The sequence below is a fragment of the Equus quagga genome, chromosome 2 (genome assembly GCF_021613505.1).
Source record: "Equus quagga isolate Etosha38 chromosome 2, UCLA_HA_Equagga_1.0, whole genome shotgun sequence".
Classification (NCBI taxonomy): Eukaryota; Metazoa; Chordata; class Mammalia; order Perissodactyla; family Equidae; genus Equus; species Equus quagga.
The window spans coordinates 29221423-29237739 of NC_060268.1; the positions used below are offsets into that span (position 1 = coordinate 29221423).

The 16317-nt window shown below is 37.0% G+C and overlaps 1 protein-coding gene across 1 annotated transcript; it reads left to right on the plus strand.

Annotated features, from left to right (window-relative positions):
- The first annotated feature begins 14967 nt into the window (after window positions 1-14967).
- LOC124236299 (olfactory receptor 4N2) lies at window positions 14968-15891 on the plus strand. Its single transcript, XM_046655175.1, has one exon. It carries the CDS (start codon window positions 14968-14970, stop codon window positions 15889-15891), a length of 924 nt encoding a protein of 307 aa, XP_046511131.1.
- Window positions 15892-16317: the final 426 nt, after the last annotated feature.

The window sequence follows — 16317 nt, forward strand, 5'->3', positions numbered from 1 at the left end:
AATGGAAAAATCTTTGGTAGGTAATTTTTCTTTGTTTGGAGGGCCATAAGATTTTTTTCTTTGTGTATAAAGTTCTATTGTTTTACTATGTCATGTTTCAGATGATTCTGAGCCAAATTTTTTTCAATACTCACTGTATTTCAGGCAATATAATACTTTTGGTTTTAAATAATTGTGTTTTCATAAGTGTAAGACTGGTTTCATCTGATGTAGAATAACAAAAGAAGAAGAAAAAGAAAGTTAAAGAACTTCTACTACCTTGTTTCAAGACTTATTATAAAGCTACAATAACCAAGAGAGTGTAGTATTGATGTAAGGATAGACAAATAGATCGATGGAACAAAATAGGGTGTGCAAGAACGGACTTACACAGATGGTAAATTGATTAGTCAAAGATACCAATAGAATTCATTGGGAAAGTTTTAAACAAATGATGTGAGAACAACTGAATAGTTGTATGGAAAATAATGTACTTAGATCTCTATCTCACTGTACACACTAAATTAATCTGAGTTGGGACATAGATCTAAATATAGTATGAAATATAAAGCTTTTAGAAGAGAACATAGAAAAGTCTGATTTCTGAAACAGCACACAAGAAGCTCTAATCATAAAAAGTGATAAACCTCAAAAAAATTAAAAATTACTGCTCATCAAAATATATCATTATGAAATTAATAAGCAAATCACACACTGGGGGGGAAATTTGCTGTTCATCTCTCTCTCTCTCTTAATCTCTCTCTCTCTCCAAGTAAAAAATAGGTAAAAGCTTTAAAAAGACACTTCAGAAAAGAAGATATACAAAGGATTGATAAGCTCATAAAAAGATGCACAACATCATTAGTCATCTGGGAAACGGCCCGAGACATATGATCATACGACCAGGCAGTGCACTCTCCTACTACTCTGGAGAACAGGCATAAATTTGCCTCAGTAAACTTCAAAAGGAAAAGAAAGAGTGGTTTATCAAGTGCCCCCAGGAGCATATAAGAACCTGGATACTAGATACTTTTATGTAAATGACTCAGTTGTGGCAGCACTTGTCAGCACTTTCTGGTCAATGGACCAGAACTGTGAGAGCCTGATAAAGGAGATGGTTAGAGTATGGGCTCTGGATTGGTTAGTTTGCATAAGAAAGGTCAGTTTGCCTGTGAGTCATTCACTATCTCTAGGAAGTGGCTAGCTCTGGAAGCCACAGTCTCAGAGTTAGCAAAGCCCCAAGGTGTCAAATCATCAGAAATACAGAAAATAAAAGGTGTGATTAACACACAATACCAAATGTTGGTGAGATGTTAGAGTAACTTGATTTCTCACACATTGCTATTGGAAATTTAAGATAGTTTAACCACTTTGGGAAACTGAATGGCAATTCAGGGATTTGTAAAGATCCAGTAGTCCTATATAAGTGTTTAGCCAAGAGAAATGAAAACATGTATCCACAAAATAACTTATATTAGAATGTTATGGAAAAATTATTCATAGCCTAAGATCTGAAACAATCCAAATGCAACATGCTTGAACCTCAAAATTGTAATGCTGACTTAAAAAGCCAGATAACATAGAATATATGTCATATGATTCTATTTTTATAAAATCCAAGGTAAAGCAAAACTAATCTATGATGTCAGAAATTAGAAAGTGGTTGTTCACTATGGTGGTGGTTGCACGGGGGAGGATGACAAGGCTCATACAGCAATTTTCTGGAGTGATGGAAACATTTACATCTTGTTTGAAATAGTGGTTCCTTTTGATATAATCAAGAATTTATTTTCATGTTTGCTGCTAAATACAAATTGATTCCTTGAAGGATACAACAGAAATTGATATTAGCTGTCTGTTGTGAGGTATAGAGAGAAATGGACATATGGAAGACTGAGATGGCAAGGAGATTTCTCATTGTATAACTTATTTCTTTATTTTCTTATTTTTGAAATACCTGATATATTACTTCTTCAAAAATAAATACATTTTAAAAACTAAATATGTCTAAAGGAGAATGTCCAGTTTTCAACCCTTACCTGTTCCAGTTTTCCCATATTTGTAAATTATACAACTATACACATAGCTACGCTGTTCAAACTCCCAAGAGTTATTTTTGCTTCCTCACCTCTCGTATTCAGTCCATCAATAAAACCCCTTTACTATTTCTCCAAACTATATCTTTGTTATGAATTCTTTCTCCCATCTCTTGTTCTACCTCCAGCCTAACCGACCAACATCTCGTCTGTAGTACTTCAAATGCTCCCTAACTGGTCACCTTGCTTCCACAGTTTGCCTTTATAACCCATTCCTTATTAGTATCCAGAATAATCTTTTAAAAATGTGAATCAGACAGTGGCACTCCTCTAGTTATAACACCTCAAACTGAATGGTGACCAGGTTGGTGTCAAGATGGCCGCATACACATACTCTGAACTCACCTCCTCCCATGAACACAACAAAGCTATAACTATTTTTGGAATAATGACCCCTGAGAGAGAAGTGAAAACTGGATAAAAAGAACCGCTGCAACAAGGAACAGTCCTGACTGAGGCGAGAGAGGCAGAAATTCCTTCTGGAAAGAAAAAAAACAACCTATGCAAGCCACAGAGCTTTATAGCTGGGTGGCAAGAGCCCTAAGGTACACAGCCTTCCCTGAAGGAGTAGGTGCCTGAATAGGGGAGTGTTACTTCTATAGTCATCCTTCAGACTCAGCACAAATGAGACGAGTCTCATAGTATCTGGCTTTTCTGGCTATTAACTACAATGGGAACACCCCTAGAAAGCATATTGGACATAAGCCAAAAAAAACCAAAAAAAACTGGCTCTTAAAGTGCCCATGCACAAATTCATCAGTTTCAGAAAGCAACCTAAAATCACCAGAAAGAAAGGTACAAAGTCATTTGGTGAAACGAGACTCACTTGATAGGCTCTGTGTGCATCTCGGTAAGAGGTGAGACCTTTCCAGGGACTGAGACATTGGTGGCAGCCATTATTGTGACCTAGCAAAGGTGTGCAGGACAAAGATGCTGGTAGATGCCATTGGAGTTCTTCCCCTGGCCTGTTAGCCCAGGGGTCTGCCCCACTCACTAGAGTGCTGATTTAATCCAGCTCAGCCAGGGCAGGCAGCCCACCCAAGGGACTGGCCCCACCCAACAGCAAGCCCTTGGGGAACTTTTCAACCAGCATAGACTGGATGCAGGCAGATGAGTGGGCCTGCCTCTGTGGGGCAGGGCATGTGTGAGGAGGAGTGGAGTGAGTGGGGCATTGGGTGTAGTGTGTGGGGGGCTCTGCAGTGGGGTGGCTGGGTATGCTCCAGAGAGCCTGGACGTGAGCACAGGCCAGGAGTGAGTTGATAGTGTGTGTGGACCTGTGGGCTGTGGGGATTATCAGCAAAAGAAGACCTGTGCTTCTCAAACAGCCACATAAGGGATTGGCCCCACCTTCCAAAGCCTGAAACAATTGGGTACCCCATGCCTGATGCTAACCCCACACTGCTGCAATCCTGAGAGAGCTGACAACAGTCTTGCAGGCCTGAGGCCTACAGCAATTGTAAACCCCTGAGTCTAGCAAAAAGTCACACTGGAGGCCTACACACTTAACAGAAAAACTCCAACAGGAAGGTGCTCTTAGGCCTTTCAGCCAATTGTGCTGGGGCTCCCCAAACCTGATAAAGTGACTGAGTATCCACAGCAGCCACACACAGCTGAGAATTACAACCAGCCAGCCAGGGAGACAGCCTACACTCCTGGGACACCTCCAGCAAGAGCGACACAGCCACAAAAGAAGGACACACGTAGACCACACAAGGCTTAGTCTTGGAACATTTGGAACTGGTGATGAGAGAAATGCATACTACTGGGCCTCAAAAGACATCTTCTACATAAGGTCACTTCTACAATATGAGGAGACATAACAAATCCATCTAATAAATAGAGATAGGCACAGAGAAAGAGGCAAAATGAGGAAGCAAAGAAATACATTCCAAGCAAGGAAACAGGACAAAACCCCAGGAAAAGAACTAAATGAAGCAGAAATAAACAATCTACCTGACAAAGAGTTCAAACAAAAAGTCATAAGGATGCTCCCTGATCTTGGGAGAAGATTGGATGTACACAATGACAACATCAACAAAGAACTGAAAATATAAAACAGAACCAATCAGAAATGAAGAATATAATACTAGAAATGAAAAATTCACTAGAGGGACTCAAATCAGAGTATATGATACAGAAAAATGGATCAGCAAGCTGGATAAAAGACTTGAGGAAATCAGCCAAGCTGAACAGATAAAAGAAAAAAGAATGAGAAGGGGTCAGCCCGGTGGCGCAGTGGTTAAGTGCACGTGTTCTGCTTCAGCAGCCTGGGGTTCACCGGTTCGGATCCCGGCTGCAGTCATGGCACTGCTTGGCATGCCATGCTGTGGTGGGCGTCCCACATATAAAGTAGAGGGAGATGGGCATGGATGTTAGCTCAGGGTCAGTCTTCCTAGCAAAAAGAGGAGGATGGGCAGCAGTTAGCTTAGGGCTAACCTTCCTCAAAAAAAAAAATAAATAAATAAAAGGAATGAGAACAATCTAAGGGAACTCTGGGACAACATCAAGCACACTAACTTTCATACTTATAGGTGTCCCAGAAGGAGAAGAGAGAGACAAAATTGGGCAGAGAATCTATTTGAAGAAATAGTAGCTGAAAACTTACCTAAAGAAGGAAACAAACATCCAAGTACAGGAGGCAGAGAGCGCACCAAACAAGATAAACCCAAAGATGCCCAGATCAAGACACATTAGAATTAAAATGTGCAAAATTAAAGAGAGAATCTTAAAAGCCGCAAGAGAAAGGCAACAAGTAACTTACAAAGGAAACCTCATAAGGCTATCAGCTGACTTCTCAGTGCAAACCTTACAGGCTACAAAGGAGTGGCACAAAATATTTAAAGTGCTGAAAGGAAAAGAATACTCTATAGCCAAGAATACTCTCTCCAGCAAGGTTATCACTCAGAAAGGAAGGAGAGAGAAAGAGTTTCCAAGACAACCAAGTTAAAGGAGTTTATCACCCAGAAATCAGTTTTACAGGGAATGCTAAAGGAACTTATTTAAACGGGAAAGAGAATACCACAAATAATAAGAAGAAAATTATCAAGAAACAAAAATGGCAATAAAACACCGGTAAGGGGAAAAATACAGTAAAAGTAGCAGATCAACCACCTATGAAGATAATATGGAGATCAAAAGACAAAAGTATTAAAATTACATATTTAAATGATAAGAAGGTTATGGATACACATACACAATATAAGGGGTTAGACATGGTATCAAAATCACAAAATGTGGGAAAGGAGTAAAAGAGCAGAGCTTTTAACAAGAGGTCAATCTAAAGAGACTGTCAACTCAACATAGATTGCTATATATGTAGATCATTATATGTGAACTTCATAGTAATTACAAACCAGAAACCTACAATAAATGCACAAATAATTAAGAGAAAGGAACCCAAACATAATGCTAAAGAAAGCCATCCAACCACAAAGGAAGAGAACAAGAGAAGAAAGGAACAGAGAAGAACTACTAAAACACCAAGAAAAAAAGCAACAAAATGGCAATAAGAACATATTTATCAATAGCTACTTTAAATGTCAATGGATTAAATGTTCCAATCAAAAGCCATAGGGTGCCTGATTGGATTTAAAAAACAAGACCCATATATACGCTGCGTAAAAGAGACACACTTCAGATCTATAGATGCTCACAAACTGAAAGGAAAGGAATGGAAAAATATACCCTATGCAAATGGCAAAGAAAAGAAAGCTGGGGTAGCAATACTTATATCAGAGAAGATAGACTTTAAAACAAAAACTTTAACAAGAGACAAAGAAAGGCACTACATAATGATAAGGAGAATAATCAAACAAGAGCATATAACATTTGTAAATACCTATGCAGCCAAAATAGGAGCACCTAAAAATATAAAGCAATTATTAACAGACATAAAAGGAGAAATAGGCAGTAACACAATAACAGTAGGGGACTTTAACACTCCTTATCCCCACGGATAGATCATCCAAACAGAAGATCAATAAGGAAACATTGGCCTCAAATGACACATTAGACAAGATGGACTGAGTAGATAGAAGATTCTATCCAAAAACTGCAGAGTACACATTCTTGGCAAATGCAAATGGAATGTTCTCCACGATTGATCACATATTAGACCACAAAACAAGTCTCTATAAATTTAAGAAGATTGAAACAACATCCTGCATCTTTTCTGACCACAAGGGTATGAAACTAGAAATCAACTACTGGAAGAAAATCAGAAAAGCCACAAATATGTGGAGATTAAACAAATGCTACTGAAGAATGACTGAATCAATGAAGAAATCAAAGGAGAAATCAAAAATTACCTGGAGACAAATGAAATTGAAGATACGACATGCCAAAATCTATGGGATACAGTAAAAGTGGCTCTAAGAGGGAAGTTTATAGCAATACAGGCCTACCTCAACAAACAAGAAAGATCCCAAATAAACAAACAGTGGCCTAAAAGAACTGGAAAAAGAAGAAAAAATAAAGCCCCAAATCAGTAAAAGGGAGGTAAGAATAAAAATCAGAGCAGAAATAAATGAAATAGAGACTCAAACAACAATAGATAAAATCAACAAAACCAAGAGCTGGTTCTTTGAAAAGATAAACAAAATTGACAAACCTTTAGCTAGATTCACCAAGAAAACAAGAGAGAAGGTTCAAATAAATATCAGAAATGAAAGAGGAGAAATTAAACAGACACCTCAGAAATAGAAAAGATTATAATACTGTAAAAAGCTATATCCCAAGAAACTGGATAATCTAGAAGAAATGGATAAATTCTTAGAAACATACAACCTTCAAAAACTGAATCAAGAAGAAATAGAGAATCTGAATAAATGAATCTCCACTAAGCAGATGGAAATAGTCATCAAAAACCTTCCCAAAAGTAAAAGTTCAGGACTAGGCGGCTTCCCTTATGAATTCTACCAAGCATTCAAAGAAGACTCAATGCCTATCCTTCTCAAACTCTTCCAAAAAATTGAAGACGAGGGGAAGCTTCCTAACTCATTCCATGAAGCCAATATTACTCTGATACCAAAACCAGAGAAGGACAGCAAAAAAAAGGAAAATTATAGGCCAATATCACTGATGAACTTTGATGCAAAAAAATCCTCAATAAAATGCTAGCAAATCCCAAATACAAGATATGTTAAACACATCATATGCCATGATCAAGTGGGATTCATTCTAGGGATGCAGGGATGGTTCAACATCCACAAATCAATCAACATGATACACTACATTAACAAAATGAAGAATAAAAATCACACAATCATCTCAATAGATGCAGAGAAAGAATTTGACAAGATATAGCATCCATTTCTGAATAAAATGGGTACAGAAGGAAAGTACCTTAACATAATAAAGGCCATATATGACAAACCCACAGCAAATACTATTGTCAGTGGAGAAAAACTGAAATCTATCCCTCTACGAATAGGAACCAGACAAGGATTTCCACTTTCACCACTCTTACTTAACATAGCATTGGAAGACTTAGCCAGAGCAATCAGGTACTGTGTACTGTGATGAACATTAAAAAGTGAAGGAAGCCCTAGGTTATAATTATGGAAAAATATCACATTTTTAAAAGTTTTTGGTGGCAGGTCTTTAACCTACTCAGAGATGGGCTGTTATCCCACCTAAGTACATAGCTAACTCTATGTACTCTAGCAAGAAAAAAGAAGAAAAGTGATCCAAATTGGAAAGGGAGAAGTGGAACTGTCACTATTTGCAGATGACATGATTTTATATATAGAAAACCCTAAAGAATCCACCAAAAATCTTTATAAATAATAAATGAATATGGCCAAGTTCCAGGATACACAATCAACATACAAAAATCAATTGCATTTTTATACACTAACAACAAATTAGCAGAAAAAGAAATTAAGAATACAATCCCATTTACAATTGCGACAAAAAGAATAAAATACCTAGAAATAAACTTAACCAAAGAGGTGAAAGTTCTGTACACTGAAAACTATAAAACATTGTTGAAAGAAATCGATATCTTAATCTATATTTTAAATAATCAAAACTATCCCATTTGCTGGTGAGGAAATAGCCTGAGAAAAGTTGTGCTATTTCCCAAAGGCAGAGAACGTTTACAGATTAGAGTCAGCACTGTATGCTTAGTTTTTCACTTTCTGTCTAGTAATCTTTTCATTATGATAGGCTATTTTTGTGTATATGTGTTTTGCTTGGTAAATTAGCTATACATTATCTCAGGTCAGCCTGAGGATAGAACTCTTGAAAATTTTTGTTTTTTCTCAAATTCTAAATCTAAGATGATAAAGCTTTCCCAGTTGTGTTAAAAAGCCTCTATTCTGAGAACTAGTTTTGATCTTCAGACAAATTTTATTGTGTGTACTGTGATGAAAATTAAAAAGTGAAGGAAGCCCCAGGTTATAATTATGGAAAAATATCACATTTTTAGAAGTTTTTGGTGGCAGGTCTTTAACCTACTCAGAGATGGGCTGTTATCCCACCTAAGTACAGAGCTAACTCTATGTATTTTCCTTTTCTCTCTTTTCCTCTAGATAGACCTGTTTATCACCAGTTTCTTTTTGTGGGTATGTGGATTGTGGCATGTGTATTCCTGTGGACCAGTGTCTCCCTGTCTCTTCACTTAAAATATATATATATATATAATTATATCATTTTCTTTCCATTTATGTCTCCACTAGTCTTTCTTTTCCCTGTTTTCTTGTCCTATATTTTGATCATTCTAATTCTCTCTGTACCTCTTTTTTTCTCTCCTTTCTTTATTCTTCTCTTTTTTGTACTTCTCACCCTGTGTCTTTTTCTGAGATGAAAATAGATTAGAACAAATTCATATCTGATTATGAATTGTATTTAGTTTACAAAAATGGACGTTCATTATTTAATTGTAAAGCAACTCATAAATTCAGATTCACCTTTGAAGCAAAATAACAAAAACAATCAGAAATAAAAAAACAAAATTGTTTCATTTAATTGCTCTTTAATTAATTCTTCGTTTTAGTAATCTTCAATGGAAAAGCAAAAAAATCTTCCTCTTTGTTTTAGCTGAGCAGTGTAAAAATGAATAAACAACAAGTTCTGAGATCCTGATAAATCTTTTCACATCCTATTTGGGAAGTTACTTTCCCTTGAGGAAATGATCTGTCCTACACCAAACAGTTCTTTTCTCTAAGAAGAATTATGCCTTGAAAATCTTCACAAGCGTTTTGTATATTCTCTCTGCTTCATGTCTTCATCACCAGCAATATGTTGACTCTTACACACTCATTACTGACTTGGCCACATTACTTGGTTTCAGGGCCAGAAGGATGGTGAAGCTAGAGAGGTGAGTAAGGGACTTGCTTTGAGTGCAAAATTTAAGAAAGTGACAAAAAAACTTAGTAATAGAGAGAAAAAATATTTTAATCAATATTTTAAAAATCAAAATTAATTAAAAAACTCCACGATGAACAAAATAAATGTTACACTTTAAATAAAGATAGCATCAGTCCTAGTGTCATGATGAGCCATATTGGAAGCTGAAGCAAAGGAATGTTGATGTTTTTACTAAAAAAAATTGATATTTTGTTCATAATTTTCACATTAATTTTGATTTTTAAAATATTATTTATCTTGATGAGTAAAGTATTTAGTCACCTGGTAAGTTTTGTGCCTGAGGCGAGTACTTCAGTTGCCTCACCCTCATCCTGGCCCTGCTAGCTTTGTTGATGTATATATACCAATAATCTCTCATCATTTATTTACAGTTTTTTCTCTTTGTGAAATTTGTTATAAGATATAAATTAACTTTTCTTAACATTCTATTTAGTTTTGACCTAATAAATATGCTTCCAAATAGGATTCTATTATCTCATTCACTGATAGGATTTTGGTGTTAGAATTCAGAATTAACCCAGTGTGGCATTATGTGACACATTTTAAAATATTTATTCCTTACAGAGCTCTGGTATTTACCCTTACCTAATTTAGTTGGCATTCTAATAACTCCCTTTGGAAATATTCAGTAGGGTTGTAGTGGTCTCAGATCTCCAAAACACTTTCTCCGTTGCATCATAAAGACTTAGAGGAGGTTTCAAAATCTAAGTTTCCCTATGTGAGAACAAATATTTATGAACAACAACAAGAATGGTAGGTTGATGTTTATTAGGATAATGACTATTTTGTGAGAGTTACATAAAATCCCTGGAGACTCAAATTTCCTGATTGTGGGGGGGGGGGGGGGGGGGGGGGGAGGGCGGTATTCATACAGGAAACAAGAAGGAGAAGACAATAGAAAAAATATTGCAACTATTCTACTGGTTCACCTGCTGCCTTGGAATACAATGGAATAGAGGTCAGAGTTTCAGTAGGAACAGCCAGAGGCTAAGATCTAAATTCAACAGTGCGGCATTTTCTACCCTCTCCCCCAATAGGTCTCCATCTGCTCTTGATGCTTAGAACTACTTTAGTGGTGGACAAAAACTTTCATTCTATTATAATAATTAAATGAAATGGTCAATGGCCTTCGGTGAGTTGGCATCTAGTGCTAAACCAAGGAGCCTACAAATGACTGATATGTTTATTTTCCTTACAAAGTACAGACGAAAGAGAGGAAGATGCGGAAAGAGTAGGCTAAGAACTCCAGAAAAAATCTTAACAGACTTTATGATTTTGCAGAAGATTAGCCCAGATCTCCTAATTTCCTTACTCAATATATTTTGAAATTGTCCTCTGTTGCTTATGGTTCTGTTATTCTCAAGACAGGACTTTGACAAACAAAAACGTGTGAAACTGAGAAAAGCTTGATACACAAACAACTGACTGCATTGGGAATTTTACATGGAGCCTTTACTGCAGTTCCACAATTTCTTCTCCCTATTAATCACTCATATTTATGCAGCTCCATCACCCAGGCTTTACCGTACAGACATTGACACAGGATCTAGTGGCAATGTGTCCATTCAATAGAACTACCTCTTAACGTCTAAATATTTTCAGAGTTAGTTTTGGTTTAAACACACTTAAATGAGTTCCTTATTATTACTATCATCCATTCACGTGATCCTCATCTCACCGCTGTCAAATGGAAGGGGTCAACACATTAGTCTATTTGATAGATGAAAACAGCCTCTGAAAGCTAAGTAACTTTCCCAGGGTCATACATTTAATAAATTGCTGAGCCAAAACATTGTAATCAGATAAAATGATTCCACACCAAGGATATCTCTACATTATTACATTACCTAAAAAACTAGCATTTGAAGGGAATTCAGATTTAATTTAATTGAACCATCCCATTTTATTAATGAGAGACTTTCCTGGCTTAAGACCTATATATTTGTTTAGTGCTTTCTATATCCATCATCAGCATTAGTATCAATTACATATTTGATCATGTTCTTCAGCCTGACCCACATTTTCCAGGATATTGAAACCTGTTTATTTAATATTTAAATAATGTATAAGCTTCAATCAATATGCTGACGACATTACACTCAAAGTTTTGGGAACTTTGTTAAATATATTGTTTGTTAGAATGATACTAATGAGATTTACTTTTCTTAAAAAATGTAAATGATCTAATTTATCAGGTTCAGGCACATGCAGAAAAAACATATGAGGAAATGGGAAATATTAGAGAGGGTTCAGATTTGTAAATTGCAAGAAGGATAGCATTCGAGAGAAAATGGGTAGTACAGAAGAGTGAATCATAAACTTTTATTTTGTAGACCAAATGTTTAGAATGGAAGATGGTGGGAAGCATATACATTGCTCATTCTTGCTTGAAAGGTAACAACAATGAGGTTTTTTTTGTCTTGTTTTTAGATACAATGGCAACACAGGTATGGCATATAATGGAGTAGCAATGAACATGAGGACAAGTAGAGAGTGAAAAAAATCTCAGAGCGAAAGAACATGAAATAAATGAGAGGGAGACAGATGAGAAAATGATAAAAAAAAAAAAAAGAGCAAGATGCAAAGAAAGAAAAGTAAATAGGGAAAGAAAATTAGGAGAAAATGACAGACAATATATTAACAAGAGAAAACAAAACAGTCAAACTTAGAAAAATAAAATAGAAAAATAAAGGCTTGGTAATGAATGAAAGGAGAGAAAAGGAGAAACAAGGGAAAATAAGGAAGGAAGCATGAGGAAATGTTTCAGAGATGGGGAATTCAGCCCTTTGGGGCTCTGTTTAGAGAGAGACCCAAGGCTCCAGGAGCTGGTCTGACCAGTTTCCACTCCAGGCTGCACAGTGTTACCCCTAGATGTTTGTGTCTCCATATTTCTCTCTCGCCTTCCCTACTCCTCTGTATCATCACTGCTAGAGTCAGGTGAATCTCTGAATTAGCTGAAATTGCAAGGAAGATTACAGATACAGTGGTGAGGATTTAGATTTCTCTTTCAGCCTCTTCTGACAATACTTTCCTGCTAATTTGGGTCAAGTAGAATATTTTGTCCTGAAGAGGCTGTAATTTGTAGACTTTTTTTCCCCAGAAATTTATAGTATTTTACCTAGAGAAATATTCATCTGAAACATAATCTCTGGATCTATGTCAATGACTATCTCAGAATTACAGGTACAGAAGGTACGTAGATGAGGATGGGACATGGGAAGAAAATTTATCGAGTGTGTCAGGCAGTATGGAATCCCATCTGTTAGGTATGTTAGGTAATAGTGAAAAAACAAAGACACAAGACAGGAGATAGGCAGAGTGGAAGAACCTGTAACCCTCAATCACAAAGACCCTCAGAAATCCTCTGATGTCTTAGAGATCTCATTAAACACTAACACATCAGGAAATAACCCACTGTGACTGAGCATCTGGGATGCACAAAACCTAAGAGTAAGTAGAAGGGGGATCTTGACTTACATCCCTGAGTGTGTTTTATAGGCGAATGATGGAATGAATGTTCAGACAAATGGCTGCCTAAGTGGTGAAAAGTTAAGAAGTGAGCAAAGAAGCTGTTTTGAAGAGTCTACAAAGTATTTTTTCTATTAAAATTGTGTGTAGTTTCCACTTTGCCTGTGTGTGTGTGTAGTGTTTGTATATGCATATATGCTGACATGTTGAAGCATGACTTTCATAAATTCCAACTGTGACTGCTGGTAACACATGGGAACCTGTATATTCACCACTCTATTCAGCTGTAGAGATACTTACAGCAGATATTTTTAATGTTTCCTAAAATACGTACCCTAACAATTCTCTGTATAGACTATTTTTGTGGGGTCTTTTTGGCTTTTCTATTTTTCTGCTCTTCTTTCTTTCCCTCACCCTTCTCTCTTCTTGTCTTTCTTTTCTAGGTGCTGACTCAGTAGTATTTTCTGTCAAAGATTTTCCCTCCTGTTTGTAGTTAAATAGTATGGGGAACATCAGTATATATTACATTGTATTTTTTGGTATATTAGCAATTTTCAAACTTTAAAAACATTTCATACTCATAATAAAACATTTTTCAAGCATTTATCTTAAATATATGAACATTTATTTATTAAGTGCATATACACTATTATACTAATAATATATTATAAATATTAAAAAGTAGCCTTTTGAAAATAATAAAATTAAAATGCAGTTACATATGCATAATTACATACATGTAGCATATATATAAAATACCATTTTCTTTCTACTTCTCAATAGACCATCATGTGCCCCTTCTGGAATGAGCACATACCACTAAACAGACTGAGCCTTAAATCTGGATTTTCTCCACAATAACTGTTATTCTTTTATTCAGACAGAGTTCACCTTCTAATTCTAAGCTCTGTAAAGGAGTGATTTTAGACTAACTATATTATTTTTAGTTATTCAAGTACACAAAAAGAGCATCTATTGATTAAAGCTGTTAATAATTTCTTTATGTATTTAAACTAAATAGTACATACCTGCATTCTTCTACTACTTGTCGATCAGAACACAAAAGAAAACTCATTCTAAACTTAAGTCATGTAAGTACAGTAGCCTTAGTTTTCTTGTCTTTCAAAGGAACTAATAGGACTATAGGATCTTTATAGTTACTTCCACCTCTTCCATGCTATGCTTTTATGAGTTAATTTTTAAAAATTTTATACTGGCAAATTTTGTACTGCAGCATATTGTTTGTTGAAAGGGTCTCCCTTCGGTGTCATACTGGGATCAGAGAAAGAAGATTGGGAGTATATAATAGGTAATTGAGATTCAGATAGTGAGTGTTAATTAAGTTGCATGAACAAAGTATGGAGTGGCTATGTAAGTGGTACATAAGCAGAGATACAGCTAGGAGACAACCTCTAAGTTAACTGAAAAAGAGTTATTGTTGGGATTCTGGTGATCAGGTTGGAGTCAAGGTAATACAAGGTCACCAGACCAGAGGACAGTGATAAGAGAATTAATAAGAAAATACAGAGAGCAAGGCAGAGTGTTAGCAGGTAGTAACTGGGAATTTCACAGAAACTGAAGAAAGGAAATACTTAGTAAAAATTTGGGGTTGGTGGATGAGGAGAAAAGGGGTGTATATCGAAGAAAAAAGCTAAACCTCAAGCATAGTGCAACCACAAAAATGCAAAGATCTTGATAATTGGAGTTGGTTGTATCTCAATCAGGAAACTTCTATGCCTCAAGAAGGTAAGAATCCTAGAGTGTGGGATGTCAGACTCTTAAAGTGGAGAGAAGTCCTATAGAAGCACATGGGTGAATGGGTATATGAGTGTGGCTTTGAGAACAGGATGTTTGTTTGTTTGTTGTTTGCTTTAAATCTGGAGTAGAGAAAGCTTTGGAGTTTACAGAGGATACTGGAAAGGGTTGGACGTGTTGTTTTTAGCTGAAGTGATGGATATGTCAAATATTTTTAGGTGGAGAAGAACTAGAGTCTTGATGGAAGAAATAGTAATAATGATAAACTCTGCTTCTTGATGCACTACAGACAGAGGAGATGGAGAGTGAGAATAGTACAGTGGTGAAAGAATTCATCCTCCTTGGTCTGACCCAGTCTCGAGATATGCAGCTCCTGGTCTTTGTGCTCGTTTTAATTTTCTACCTCATCATCCTCCCTGGAAATTTCCTCATCATCCTCACCATCAGATTAGACCCTGGCCTCACAGCCCCCCTCTACTTCTTTCTGGGCAACTTGGCCTTCCTGGATGCATCCTACTCCTTCATTGTGGCTCCCAGGATGCTGGTGGACTTCCTCTCTGAGAAGAAGGTAATCTCCTACAGAGGCTGCATCACTCAGCTCTTTTTCTTGCACTTCCTCGGAGGAGGGGAGGGGTTACTCCTTGTTGTGATGGCCTTTGACCGCTACATGGCTATCTGTCGGCCTTTACACTATTCCACTGTCATGAACCCTAGAGCCTGCTATGCCTTGCTGTTAGCTCTGTGGCTTGGAGGCTTTGTCCATTCCATTATCCAAGTGGCCCTCATCCTCCGCTTGCCCTTCTGTGGCCCAAACCAGCTAGATAATTTCTTCTGTGATGTGCCTCAGGTCATCAAGCTGGCCTGCACAGACACCTTTGTGGTGGAGCTCCTGATGGTCTTCAACAGTGGTCTGATGACCCTCCTGTGCTTCCTAGGGCTTCTGGCCTCCTATGCGGTCATCCTCTTCCGTGTACGTGGGTCCTCCTCTGAGGGGAAGAGCAAGGCCATGTCCACGTGCACCACCCATATTATCGTTATATTTCTCATGTTTGGGCCTGGCATCTTCATCTATACTCGCCCCTTCAGAGCCTTCCCAGCTGACAAAGTGGTTTCTCTCTTTCACACTGTAATCTTTCCTTTGTTGAATCCTGTGATTTATACCCTTCGCAACCAGGAAGTGAAAGCTTCCGTGAGGAGGTTGTTTAACCAGCACATAGCCTAACTGAAAAACAACAGTGTTTTTTCCTTAACTGAAGGGAAAAAACAATAGGAAATCATGACTGGAGAATTTCATCTGAAATTAACTTATTCGTTTCCAAATACTGCATTTATTGAGCACCTCTCACTAGTCAGGAGTATGCTAGGCACTGGGAGAAAGAATTATTAATGAGACAGGTATAGTCACTGCTCTCCTGGAGGTACGGTCTAGTGGGAATAGATAGCCATTAAGACAGAAAAGGAACAGCATGATTTCAGGAAGAGATATTGTCCTGAAGAAACTGAAAAGAAAAGTAAAATGATAGGTAGGTAGATGATAGATAGATAGACAGACAGATAGATAGATGGTTAGAGAGTGTGGGATGGGGGCTAGTCAGTTTACTTTCAGTCTTCAAGCAGAGACTTCATGAGGAGGTGACATTTTGGCTGA